General features: G+C 39.1%; 1 protein-coding gene across 1 annotated transcript in view; it reads right to left on the minus strand.

The window, feature by feature from the left end:
• Positions 1 to 14,839, minus strand: part of GDA (guanine deaminase) — an 80,472-nt gene that overhangs the window by 25,310 nt on the left and 40,323 nt on the right. The window contains exons 3-5 of the mRNA XM_027839063.1: positions 9,324 to 9,495; positions 6,359 to 6,446; positions 2,453 to 2,558 (exon numbers count right to left, since the gene is read on the minus strand). Coding sequence (XP_027694864.1) covers positions 2,453 to 2,558; positions 6,359 to 6,446; positions 9,324 to 9,495 — 366 coding nt within the window. The remainder of the gene's footprint in view (positions 1 to 2,452; positions 2,559 to 6,358; positions 6,447 to 9,323; positions 9,496 to 14,839) is intronic.

A 14,839-nucleotide genomic window follows, 5' to 3' on the forward strand; every position in this document is an offset into this window, starting at 1 on the left:
CCTACTACATTAAGTAGGGTCCGTTTGAGCCACTGTGTGCATGTTTCTGTGCACTATGTGCGCATAAAGTATATCTGTAAATGCTGTGGGGCACGCTTGCCCGGGTTCTAGATAATGGACGATGCTGTCATGCTTTCCCAGTTACGAATGGAGTGAAACAAGGCCATGTGCTTGCTCCCATGCTTTTTAGCATGATATTTTCAGCCATGTCGTCAAAAGCCTTCAATGAGGATGAACATGGTATCAAGGGCAGCTACTGCGCTGACGGTAAATTCTTCAACTTGAAAAGGCTACAAGCCAAGACCAAAGCGGAAAGAGTTTTGGTGCATGATTTTCAGCCTCTGAAGCTGAGATGCAACAAAGTATGGTTCGTTTCTCTGCCGCTTGTGCTAATTTTGGCCTACCAATTAACACAAAGAAAACACAGGTACTCCATCAGCCAGCACCATACCACCCACACTTGGAACCACTGGTTACAGCAAATGGAGAAGTTCTGAATGCTGCGGATAAGTTTGATTACCTTGGCAATATACTTTCTAGGGTTGTACACATTGATAATGAGGTTGACGAAGGCATTGCCAGAGCTGGTTCAGTGTTTGGGAGAAGCAGACAAAGTTACTCCCCCCTCCAGATGAGTCCCAGAGACTGACTTCAGCAAGTTTCCTGGAGTTGGCACCTTCTAGTAACTCCTTGACATCCTTGCCTTAATATCCCTTACCAGAATCCCTTAGTATTGCACCATGAATTTCTCTGATATATTTGGGTAATACAAAGACCTCCCTCTCCCCAGATTTCCCGCCCCCGCCCCAACCCCTCTTCAGCAACAGCTCGGTATGAAGGCACACTGACTTCAGCTATTTTATCTAAGTGAGATGAAGGACAGAGCTATGGCTGCTTGCGTCCTTCAGTGTCTCATTCTTGCCTCTTATCTGTACTGAGAGACTTAGCTGCTAAAGGTGGAGGATTCTGGCCTGGCAGGTAGATTTCTTTGATTTACTGATACCAACTACATTCAGAAAATAACTCCCTTATCTATCTCTTGTAGCTAAGAATAAACATTGTTCTCCAACAAGTATACAATTCTTTTTATATAGCCACCTGTGTTTTATGAACAGCTATCTTTCTTTTCTTTGTTTCACACATCATTACTTTGAATAATATTTAGCTTATGAACGCTACCCTAAAAAAGTGCGTATCAGAAAACTCTTACGTCAGGCTCAGGGTAGATTGCCAACCACCTGGCAATTTGCCCCCACCACCCGGAATAAATGGGCTACTTACGCATAGACTTGCTACTCTTAATTGACTCCTTATTGCTGTTATCCAACCCTGACTTCAATAACCCAGAATGGTGAGTGACAACCCTCTTAGGTCCCTAAAAAAAAGTCCACTAAAATACATATTGTTTTGGTCAGTCGTATCAGTATTGTCAGATTCTTTGTGACCCCATGGAACATGCTGTCCCTAGAGTTTTCTTGGCAAAGATTGCTGAGCCATTTCCTTCTCCAGTGGATTAAGGTAAACAGAGGTTAAGCAACTTGCCCAGGGTCACATAGCTAGTAAGTGTGAGAAATTATTTTTTCTCTCTTTTTAATAACTATTTAATAACATATTATTGAATCAAGACCAAGATTTTTCCCCTTTCCTACTTTCTCATCCAAAAATCAACAAGTGTGGGAAATCTCTCTTATAGATTTACCCAGGCCAAGATCTTAACAGACAGCAAAAGAAATTCTAAGTGGGGGCTAATGGGTATGTGTATTCCTGCACAATGTGTTTCCTCAGCAGGTCTAGGGAAGTGCTGATTCTCTCTTTTGTCTTAACAAGTGAAACAGAAATTGATGTCTATCAGCCAAGATTTGGGTGACACCTCTCATTATAATATTCATTCTCTTGTTGACCAATCAGAGTTGATTTTTACCCTCAAGTGAACTCCTTTTTCAAAAGACTTTATAAATATCAAAGGTTCAAGAGGTTTGATCTCTCTAGCTACTGAGGGGACATTGAGCCTCTTTTTGTTGACTGATTTCTAGATGGAGTCAATAAACTGATCTTAATTTATCCAGAAACTCGGTCTCTCAGGAACTTTTTAATCATCGCAAGGCCAAATTTGAACTCAGGTCTTCCTGACTTCCAAGCCCAGTGCTCTATCCACTGAGCTGCCTTACAATACATTTTATGTGTGTGTATATATGTGTGTGTGTGTGTGTGTGTATAGATATATATATATATCTATACACACATGTGTAATATATATTACACATACACAATGCATAGACTATAGATACACACACAGTAATGCATGTATATATGTAAATAAACACATATATGCAGGAATATATGTGTATATGTGCATAAACACACACACGTGTGTCTAACAGATACATAGATGGATGGATAGCTGGAAAGATATTGAGAGGTTCCCCATGTCAAAACAACACCAGCATTTTACCTTTCCGTCTCTTTAACTGACTCCTCAGTGGTTTCCTTGTACTCTGGAACAGTGTCATTCATATCCATGCAAACTTTGCCCACAAATGCTCGCTGCCCAAATTTATCTGCAAAGTGTGAACAAAGAAAAAAGTCAATTCAGGTTTTATGTTTGTAAAAAAGTATTTAACCCAAATCTTAACTAGTTCAACAATTTGAGGTTTAGGAGTGAGAAGACATGAGTTAAAATTTACTCCTTATTGTTGTGTGACCTCAGGCAAGTTATTTAACCTCTATGGGCCTCAGTTTCCTCACCTGTAAAATGAAAATTATACCTGAACTGCATAGCCCATAAGGGGGATGTAAGGTACAAATGAGATAATGCATTTAAAAGTGCTGTGTGAACTATAAAACAGTAAATAAATTAAGCTATTTTTAATGTCCCAATTAAATTATCCAGAAGTGCTAAGCAGCCTATGACCCTGAAGGGCATCTATAAGGAGCACTGATTATACCCTATCATTTCCCACCATGGCACCTCTTTTTCCTCCTTTTCTTCCCCTCTCAATTTACTATTACATCTATTTTTTCACTTCTTTTTTCCCTTTTCCTTTTCTTTCTTTTTATATAGGTTGCCAGTCAATCGTTAATGCAGACTCAGTCCCATGGATGGAACTAAAGAGGAAACTTAAATAACTCAGGCTATAATCCTGATTTTGATGGAATTTTAATTTCAGCTAGAAAGCTAAACAGACACAGAGATATTTTTTTTTCAAAAGTATCCCTCTTTGCTATTTGTAAAAATCTTCCTACTTTTATGGGGTGTTGTAAGAAAATTACTTTGTAAATATTCAGGTCCGCCATAAAATGAGTTATTATACTGGAGTCAGTTCAGTTCAAGAAACATTAAATGCTTACTATGTATAAGGTATGATGGATACAAAGATAAAATTGGGGTGGGCAAGAGAGACATATCAAGGGTATGTGAGTAAGTTGTTTTGTTTGAAAAATCTATTTTCTAGATTCTAGCTTCTACATCCTGGAAAGAAAATCATTGCAGAAGAGAGAAAGTGCTAATATCTGGGGGAGGAGGGAAAGAGGGAAGAACGATCAAGAAAATATTTCTAAAGGAGGTGATCCATGAGGACCACTTCTTATAGGAATACTATGAGGAAAATGCTTTGAAGGAAACTAAAGATTCTATAAAGTGCAGAGGGAATGTATTTCAGACATGCATGTGAGACCAACTTAGGCAAAGGCATAGAAGTATGGACTGCCCTATATAAGGAACATCTAGTAGGCCAGTTTGAAAGAACAGTGAGTGCTGGAAGGGCAATAATGTGAAATAAGACAGTGAAGGGACATGAAGGCCGGACTGTAAGGGCCTTTAAAGGCCAGTTTGAGGATTTCATATTTTATCCTAGAGGCAATAGGGAGTCATGGATCCCTCTCTACCTTCTGTCTCCCACCCTTTTTTACAAATTGCTGCTGGATTATATTTCTTATTGTATTTATACATAATTATATTATATACATATATTATATCTCTTAAAATATTGCTCCTCTGCTCAAAACCCTTCACTGGCTCCCTAGTAAATGATGAATTATTCAGCCTGACATTTTATGCCATCTGCAATATGGCCCCAACCTACCTCTCCAATATTCTTTCTCACTTCTCTCATACCCTTAACAATTCAAAGTGTCATCCTGTACATACCATGCACTTTTACCCACAACATTGCCCCTGCCTGGAATGCCAACCCTGTACAGCATATATACTGTACCAAAAGTCTTAGAGAAGTTTTAAGCTTAAATAACTTAGAGACTTATCAACAACCTTAAGACTTTTGGGACAGTCTATACTATTACTATTCGAGATAAGGAAACTAGGGATTGGAGTGCTTGAGTGACTGGCCTAGGTCATACTGCTACTAAACATTTGAAGCAGTTTTTAAACCCAGATTGTGTTCACAACAAATTTGGGGCTCTATTCACTACATTAAACATACTGTCTACTGGGAATACAAAGACAAAAGTAAAAAATTACATACCATAATCGATACAAGTGTGCCCATGATTTTTCAATTACCAAATCTAATGGCCTTTTTCCAATCCTCATCTTTCTCAATTTCTCTACAGGATTTGACACAGTTGACCATCCTTTCCTTCTGGATACTTCTCTTGGTTTTCATGACACTGCACTGTCTTGCTTCTCCCCCATCTGTCTGACCACTCCCTCCCAGTTGCCTCTGCTGGATCTTCATCCATAGCAAGCCCACTTTACCATGGTTGCTCCCCAAGGCTTTGTCCTGGGCTGCCTTCTTCTTTCTCTTTATACTCTCACTTAGCTCTCTTAGGTTCAATTAACATCTTTATGCAGATAACATTCAGATCTACCATTCCAAGTCTAATCTCCTTTCCTAGCCCCTATTCTGCATCACCAATTGTTCACTGGACAATCTGAACTGGATGTTTTATAGGCATCTCAAATTCACCACATCCAAAACAGAATTCATAATCTAAACTCCTCTGGCATTTAAACTTCTTCATAATCTAGGGCCACCCAGGGTTACTGTGCCTTTGTGGAGGTCTGAGAGCAAAGCTATTTTCATAATATTAAGATGTTTGAATTTCTAGTATGGTAATTGTCAACAGACATAAACAAAAGCTCTTTGGGAGGTCCTCAACAATTTTTAAGAGTATAAAGGAGTCCTGGGATCAAAGAGTTTGAGAATGTTGATCTTCAAATCCAGGAATGCTCTATATAGTGCCAATCCACATGGTAGACTAGTGAGCCTGCTTCCAGGTATGTGTAAAAGAGCAACCCTTCCCCCTACTTTATAACTTGCACAGATATCTTCTGACCATTTCCTGATAGTTTACTGCATGGTGCTGAAAAGCATTTAAACTGTCTGCTAAGCTAGAAATGAGGTATGTACAGTATTGTTCTCCTTGATTAGGAACATCTTCAGCAAGCCTCCAGGTACAGAAAGAAGCCGTTTCTGTGAATATGTAGCTTCTTTATTCCTGTTGTGTTCCTTCTTTCCTCATAATAGGTAAATATTGATATGGGGAATGCCAAGGCAATCAGTGAGACTGAGAGATTCACTGATAACCAGAGTCCTGGAGCACAGGGTGGAAACAATACTGGATGTGGTAAGGAGACAGCTCTGAGGAATGACATGCCTGATCCAGTTCAGTCAACTAGATACATCACACCCAGAAGTGAATTTGCTGGGAGCTCTGTAAAGAGAGAAAAGAACTCCCAGGGCCAGGAGATGCTCTTTTGCCACACGTACTTTCCTCTATTTGTGTTTCAGAACTTTTGTACTTCAAGTATGAGCCTACTCTCACCAGGTATTGATTGAGTGGGTAGAAGGGAGAGTATTCCCCCCTGGTTTTTTTTTGGGGGGGGGAAATGTTTGTCAAATTGATTTGAACGTAGTTAGCATTCAGTATTGTATTACTTTCTGCTGTTACTCACCTTTTTATGAAGAGTCCTTCCAATTAGTCATAAAAACCTCCAAGAGGAAGAAGGATGTCTTAGGGGAAGGGTATTCCAACCCCAAACATAGTCTCTTTGCAGATATTCAATAAATGTTTATTGATGAAGGTGGGGCTGCTAGAAACATTTTTTTAGGCAATTAAAAATGCTTCTAAAAATTCTCACCTGAGAAAATTTGAATTCAGTGGTACGTAATTAGCCTTAAAAGCCACAAACATAAATTAAGTTTAAAAAAAATCATAGGCCATTAGAATATAAGGACCTTCAATTTCATGAACTAAAAGAAATTTAACTCTGAGGTTCTTGCAATTTACATTTAGAATTCTTTTCATGTACAAATTCCAGCCAGGGAGAAGATGTCAAAAACTGGTCTGAGCTGGCAGCTTCTGCATGACATATCTTATCAGACTCTGAACTGCTCACCTGTAATATCAGCAAGGCGGAGGGATGCATCAGTGTGGATTGTTCCAAAGTAGCATGCTGTGGTTGTACCATTCTTTAAAGTTCTCCTCTAAAAATAGACCAGAAAAACCAAGGTTCGCTCGTGCCCCCAAAAAGCTATGTGACAGAAAGGTCTGAAAGCTTAAATTCTAATCCTTTAATCTTCAATCCTTTTTATTTGGAGCTGATTTCTTAGGAGGCAGAATTTAACCAGGGGGATAATAGAAATATGAGTATATTCTGCAAATATCAAATGTAAAGAAACTATGTACCACTAACTCCTCAATTTTATTTCCTTCACCTACACAGTTCAATAGTTCTGATTTTATAAGATATCTTTTTAATGAATCTCATACTTAGGACTGGGTAATAATTTCCTCTTTTTTTTCTTTTTGGTGAGGTAATCGAGGTTAAGTGATTTGCCCAAGGTCACACAGCTAGCAGGTGTTAAGTGTCTGAGGCCACATTTGAACTCAGGTCTTCCTGACTCCAAGGCCGGAGCTTTATCTACTGTGCCACCTAGCTGCCCCCCAATAATTTCCAAACTATACTGAATTTAGGTATGAAAAATTGGAATTTTAACATTTCCATGTGACACACAAATGTATCCAGTAAGCAAATGATTTACCTGAGGGAATATTATCTTTGGTCATAACTGATCAGTCGCATGCAAAAGAACTGCTCTAGGTTCTAGTTCCAGCTTTGCCATTAACTTGCTATATGATTTTGGAACAAAAGGGAGGTAACTGTGGAACAGTGGGAAGGCCATGGATTCCAGAGGACCTGGGTTCAAATCCCACCTCAGGCAATTACTGCTTGTGTGAACCTGGGCAAGTTGCTCAACCTCCCTGGGCCTCAGTTTCCTCATCTGTAAAATAAATAGGTTGAATGAAATCAGGAGTTCTTAAGTTTTCATATGTCATGAACCCTGGTGAAGCCTAATGCCCCTTCCCAGAATAATGTTTTAAATAATTAAAGGAAATGCTAAGAGCTCAGTGAAAAGAATGATATTATTTATAATTATATATAATATCTATAATAATGATAATTATTGGTTTCCTCATTAAAGTTCATGGACCTCCTGAAATCTGTCTACAGACTGTGATCTGTTGGTCCCAGGTTAAGAACCCTAACCCTGGGAGGCGTTGTGGGCCTGGAAAAGTTCTTAGAAATCATTTAGCCTAATTACTCTTATTTTAGACATGAGGAGTCAGAGGTCCCTTCCTGTTCTAAATCTCTCATTTAACCACTGTGGGCCTCAGTTTCCTCACCTGTAAACTGAAAGAGTCAGACCAGATGATCACTGAGGACTTTCCAATCACTTCAATCTATAACAATTATGCGTTTGTCCTGTCTCCTCTCCTAGCCAAAGACCCATCTAGCTAATGATGAAATCTCAGGACTTCCGGCATAGGTCAAGTTCTCTCAACTCCCTTGTTATTTCAATATTTCTTTTTTGCCTCATGGGGACAAACTGCCAACAGATCCAGACGCACTGACAACTCTCTGGCTTCAATCAATCCCTTCCAAAAGGGCTCCAGCTTCACCCACAAGCGGGAGAGCAGAAATTCAGAAGCCAATCGGAAAGCGTACAAGAAACGGCACTCGGCCAATGGGCCACTTCAGATCTCCAAAAGGGAGCTTTTAAACAATTTGCCTAAGAGCACAACAGCTTCCGCAGAGTAATTTAATAAAGAAATATGGGTGTTTGTCACAGTTTCCTGCTAACCAGGGCACAAGCATCCTAAAAGCATGGTTTTATCCCTCCTCAGTTTTGTTTCTCTGGTGTCTCAAAGACGTGTCAAATACACCTAAATAACATGTGTTAAATGAAAAGCCAATATATAATTAAGATGTGCATGTGTATACACTACTATATCAAAAAATCAGAACCTGCATTTACTCTTTTCAAGGCTTAAATTGACAGGGCAACAGAAAGTCTGCACTGTATCTAAGTACCTCTATATAATGAATGACCTCAGAATAAAATGTTTCTTTCATCGCTGCAGAATCACTGTCATAAGGGAGAAAAGTTTTCTAATATCCTTCTTCGTCCCTCCCCCTCTCCCAAGCTCTTCTCTCTCTTATCCCTCTCTAACCTTAACACAAGGCAGCTAGGTGGTGCAGTAGACAGAACACTGGGCTTGGAATCAGAAAGAATCATCTTCCCAAGTTCAAATTCAGCCTCAGACACTTACTAGCTGTGTGATCCTGGGCAAGTCACTTAACCCTGTTTGCCTCAGTTTCCTCATCTGTAAAATGAGCTGGAAAAGGAAATAGCAAACCACTCCAGTATCTTTGCCAAGAAAACCCCAAATGGGGCCACAAAGAGTCAAATACTACTGAAAATGACTAAACAATAACAACAATAACAAAATTTCAACACAGAGAGGCCTGTACTCATTCCTGCTCAAAAAATATGATGGGACTCCCACCTATGGGATAAAACAGAAACTCTTTGACTTGGCATTTAAATCTCTCCACAATCTGGCTCCAAGCTACCTTTCCACCCTTCTTCATATTGTTCTCTTTCATATGTTACCACCCAACTAGCTATTCCCTAACATCATCATGCCCTTGTTCTCTAGTTTTTTCTTTTCCACAAAACATTCAGAGAAATATTATGGAGCTGCAGAAAAGCCAGAGGCAAAAATCAAAGACATGCATCCATAAGGCCTACTTTAAGTAACATAAACCCATGGACGCCAGTATGGTATAGCAGAAAGAGTATTAGACTGAGTCAGCAATCCTGGGCTCTTGTCCCTGGTTCTCTCACCTACTGGCTGAGTCACCTTAGAAAGTCATTTGCCTTCTCTGAGCATCAGTTTCCTCATGTGTAAAATAAGGGTAATTAGGCTAAATAATTTCTAAGAACCTTTTCAGTCCCGAAACACTGATTCCTTTTGATTAAATATGAGAGACGATAGCATGCATATATGATACTCACAACCACTCGGGTATAGACTTCTTCAGCAACATCTTTATTGCTGAATTTGTTTTCTGTTGGAAATGTGTACTTTGTTAACCACTCCAGGAGGGGGAGATCCACATTACTTCCAGCAAATACATATTGTGGTGCATGGATGTGTGTATCGACCAGTCCAGGAATGAAGAATTCACTGGAAATTAAGATGAGAGAAAACAGGTTAGCTGCACATGAAGTTGTTTTCCATATCCTTCCGGCTTCTCCTCCAACAATATCCTAACAGCTATATATGTCACTGATCGATGACCCAGACAATCACAGAGTTGTGAAATCCTCTGTATCATCATGGCCTCTATTGTTAGAAGGGCTGAACTTAAAGTGAGGCTACGTACAAAGAAAGAATGTAAGGGAAACAAAGAAGACATCCAAGAAAAGCAGTGAAAGAAAATCTGAGGAGAGATCACTTTTATTTGGGAGTGAGGGTGGATGAGAATCAAGGAAGACTCCACGGAAGGGGTGACACCTCGCCTCAATGTTGGACTTCAACAGGTAGGGATGTGCAGGGAATGCACCTGTGCAAGAGGGATGCCCTGTGCAAATGAATGGAGGTGTAAGAGAAACAAAGTGAGATGGGTAATAGCAAAGGAGGTAACAACACCCACAGATATAGCACTTAAAGTTTACAAAATGGTTATGGACTACTTCATGTTCCATCATTCTCATCGTAACCCTATATATATCCCTCTGAGGAATATTACTGTATCTATCTTATAAACAAAAACACTGAAGGTTAAGCAACTTAAATAGTAAATGATGGAGTGGGGATTCACACTTTGGGCTTCTGACTCCAAATCCAGACTTCTGTTCACTTCCCTACTGCAATATACCACAGCTAACTGCTTAGTACAGCTGGAGTCTAGATTATGTGAACAGGAGTAGTGTGAAGTTGATGGAAAGGCAGATTAGGGCCAGATTGTGGAGGGCTTTAAATGTCATAACTGTTGTTGTTCAGTCATGCCTGACTCTTTGTGACCCCATTTGAGGTTTTCTTGGCAGAGATACTGGAGTGGTTTGCCATTTCTTTTTCATTTTACAGATGAGGAAACCGAAGCAAATGGGATTAAGTGACATGCCCAGGATCACACAGCTGTTAAGTGTCTGAGGCTGGATTTGAACTCAGGTCCTCCTGACTCCAGGTCCAGTGTTCTATCCACTGTGCCACCTAGCTGCCTGAAATGTCGTGACTAGGAGTTTATATTTTATCCTGTTGGCGAAGAGTCACTGTTGAGAGGCTTTTGAGGATAAAGTGTGAAAACATCAAAACCCTGTACTGACTTACCAATACCAGTAGAATAAAGTAAAAAGCTCTCTAATCCTAATATTTTAAGGCCCTGAAGAATTTTACTCCATTCTTATTTCATAAATCTAGAAATGGTTCCAAAACCATCTAGGCCAGCCCCCTCATTTTACAAATGATGAAACTTAAGTGACTTGCCCAAGATCACACTAGCATTAAGCATCAGAATCAGGACTGGAACCCAGGGCTTCTAACTTCAGGGATAGTGTTCCTTCCACTGTATCAAACTGCCTCCCTACCATACCATGGGTTGTTCACTCTTTCTTATTCACATTCTGCCCTCTCCCACCTCATGGCCTCTTTGCAGGCTGTCCTTCATGCATAAAAAATTCTCTCCTCTCCATGTCCACTTTTTGATAGTCTTCCCTTCTTTACAGGCCCAAATACAATGCCATTTCTTTCTCGAAACTTTCCTGATTTCCCTAGCAAAAGTGATTTCTTCCTTCTTGAACCATTCGAGGTCATTCCCACTTCTCTGATGCAATTAATCATTTTCCAACTTCTGTGATAGTTTTTTATGTACTTCACTCATCCCCTCCACTAGACTGTAAGGTATGTAGGGGTTGGGCCAGCGTCATTTTTCATCTTTATCTTCCTAGCACAGCTGCTTAATAAATATATGTCAAATTGAACTGAAAACACGTGACCTGATAAGAGGCTATTTCACAAAACCAATCACCTGAAGGTAACTAGCATGGTGCTGGGCATGCAGTATGTATCATTTGATCTATGACTTCATCGATGGAGGTTCTCCTGCAATAGCATACACTACAAACCATCCACACCTTCATTTCTTTTTTTTTTTTTTTTTGGCAATTGGGGCTAAGCAACTTGCCCAGGGTCACACAGCTAGTAAGAACACCTTCATTTCTTATATGACTCTTGAACATATGCTTCCATGAATCCTCCACAGAGGGTCTGCCCAATAAGCTGAGGACCTTTCTCTTGAAACAGCACATGGGAGGTCTTTTATCCTTCCCTTCTGCTACATGACTGCCTCATTGCCTTTTCAGGTCATCTCTTTGATGATACTTTTACATCATTTTGTGTATGTAATTCATCACTGATAACATATACAATACACACATTCACTTATATGTCTGCCACTCTTACATGATTCCTATCATGCCCATCTCCCCCACTGACAGCATGTGAATTTGTAAAAGAATGTGCCCAGATTCTATTGGAACTTTTCCTGCCATTCTATTTCATTATAAATGTCTTTGAACTAAGTGTGTCCTCTGGCTGACTAGAAAAAACTGAACACATCAGTGAGGGCCATATGAGTTACGGTTTTGTGATATTACATATTCTGAAGTCAAATAGCATTATTAGAAGAGTATTGGTATTAAAAAGGTGAGATTTTTCTTCTAAGGAAAAGCACTTCATAATTCCCCAATTGTAATCTAACTCATCCTTCTATTCAGTTTTGGGCCCAGTTCATTGTCCATCTCTGGTGTCCATCCTAATCAGACAGATCTAAGAGATCTCCATCAAAATGCACAGCATTATTTAGGCATAGGTGTTCTTTATCTATATGATTTTTCCAGGGCGAAAAAAACTAGAAGAATGTTTAAATAAACTCTTTTGAGTGATTGTGGATCTCATTTAGGAGGCTCTGCAGTGTTCTAGGGATTAGTGAAATTACCACATCACCTACAAAAAAGTATCTGGAGATTTTTACAATCTACAGGAAATCTCTTTCATTTGGGTTGAATATGTTTCCCTCTTCTATATTTCACTTGATATTCACAGTCAGAGGAACATCAAAATTAAAATAATTGGTGTACCAAAGGAAAGCTGGATAACATTAACATAAGCCCAGTAGATATTTTCTTGGAGGAGAGGCTTTAAGGGAGCATTTTGTCCTACTGAATCAAACACCTAACAGTCAAACAGTAAGCATACTGGGATTACTTACAAAGTGTACCTTTCAGTCAATTACGTGACTATAAAGATGTTTGTCTGCTCCAGTGCAGAATACTACTTGAGAAAGCCTCCCTCTTTTCTTCTCATATTTACACCAAGAGTGACCTCAATTTGTATGTAAATTCCCTCCAAAATTTCTTAAAGATCAGAAAGTAAGTTATGAGTCAAAGTTCTTGATATTATTCTCTCAATCCCTTTTTTAAAAAAAAGTTTTTTTCATCTTTTCCTATCTTCCTTTCTTTCAGAGAAGTTTAAAATTGTTTCCCTAAGCGCTACCCCACCCCCACCCCAATTATATTGCTTCCAAAAGAGATCTCTATACATGATCTGGTCCAGCTGCTCTTTCTATCTTTGTCTTGTTTATTGTGAGTTCTTCTTCTCCACACAGCATATCAGGGGCCATAATGACAGAGTCCAAATGTGGTGTGCTAGCTCTACTGTCAGTGCGGGATAAAAGGATTTGTTATAGAAATAGTGACAGATCTTTTCAATTTTTTGCCTTTTGAATTTTATGGCTTCCTTTTACTTTTATTCTTAAATGCTCTCAAGAGGATCTGGCTTAATCGTGTCTTACATTAAGCTTTCTGTACGCTCACTTTCCCCCTTTGCTGTCTCTGGCTGTTTTGTGAGGTGACACTTTTCATAATTTTCCACTGTTCATCTTTGTAAAATTTTACAAATAAGTTTATAGTCTAAGTTGGTGTTGCACTTGGCTGCCATATCTATCTTCTTGGCAATGAGATGAAGTGTTTGTTGGCTGAGATGGTGTCTAGGTTTTCTTGGTATTCTCGTTGTACCCACTGCTTTACTTCAGTTAAATTTCTGTAAAAAATGGTAATAATCCACACGGATGTCTGTTCCTTCAGCCATTTCCCATGTTTTTTCAGCAACAACAGCTTGCTTAAATAGGCCAGGTTTGAAATGTTTTGATTATATGCCACATCTTCTCATTTTTATTCTTTTTTTAAATTTGCTGTTGACTTTGATCTCAACTCTTAATATGTTGACGGTATGAGTTAGAGACAGATAATTCAGAAAGTACTCCTATATTTTTAATAAGTTATTTTCTGTCCATTAAGATTTGGTCAGTTTCATTTTTGTAAACTTATATGGATGCCTCAAGGGCCTGCCCTTCTTCTTGAAGAAAACATTAATGATATCTAAGTTCGTGGCTGCTTTGAAGTCTACAGGCCTTTGGCCTCTCATTTCTTGGTTTTCAACCCTATTTTCCAACGTCTCTTTTATCCATCAACACTGTGCCCACATTTCCATTGAAATGACCAAGTATCAAAGTATATGTTGACTTAATTTGGAGGGTCTTACTAAGCCCTTTTAGAATTTCTCTACTTCTTCATTTTCTGTAACTCATAATTACATACTTAAGCTCTATTTAGATTACATAAGTTGTAATTCTCTTCATATTGATCTTTTTGTTTATTCTCATCATAAGCATATGCAAGATGACTAAGTATTCTGTGAAATTGTGTTCCTTTTTGCCTTTGGACATATAATAAAACCAACTCTAATAACTCATTTATTTGCCTCCCTAAGGAAAACTTGTGACTCATCCTTCCACTTAATACCAACCTCATTATGTCTTTTGGTTTCTGACAGGGAGTCAGACATGGAGTCATACTAGCTGTGGTCCCTGGGAAAATCACTTCTCAATGCTCTGGGCAACTCCAGTGTCAACTCGCATTGAATATAAAAGGAATTTCTTCATTTGGGATCAGAAAGATTAATCTGGAAGGACTGTACAGGATAGACTGGAGAGAGCAGATTCTGGAAGCTGGAAGACCCATTGGAAAGCAGTTATATTAATAATATCAATGAAATCACAGGTCCAGTCATTGTCACTGTCATTCTTTTAGTGAGAATATCAATACTGCTATGATTCAGTTCTTTGAGCAGTCAGATGACTTGTTGGTCATTATCCAAGGATCTCACATTTAGAGTACAAATAGTGAAGTTCATGTTTATAGCTAGTCTATAAAGTGACGCTATTTAGCACCTTCTGCTCCCCTTTCAGCCAGTCTGCCACCATGACTGTGGAAACAGAAGGTGGCTACATAAGACTGAGGGCCATTTTGTGTTCTTCCTTGTTTCATGGGTTTCCAAAGATGAAAAAAAAATCACTACCAAGAAGCCTGGCTATTTGTTGTGAACCTTTCTATCTTTAATCAAGGCTGAATCCCAGAAAGCAGATATGATCTGTTACTAGCCCTGTACCCCAAGCCTTTCTAGCACATAG

The sequence above is a fragment of the Vombatus ursinus genome, unplaced genomic scaffold (genome assembly GCF_900497805.2).
Source record: "Vombatus ursinus unplaced genomic scaffold, bare-nosed wombat genome assembly UNPS02014832.1, whole genome shotgun sequence".
In the NCBI taxonomy this organism is placed as follows: Eukaryota; Metazoa; Chordata; class Mammalia; order Diprotodontia; family Vombatidae; genus Vombatus; species Vombatus ursinus.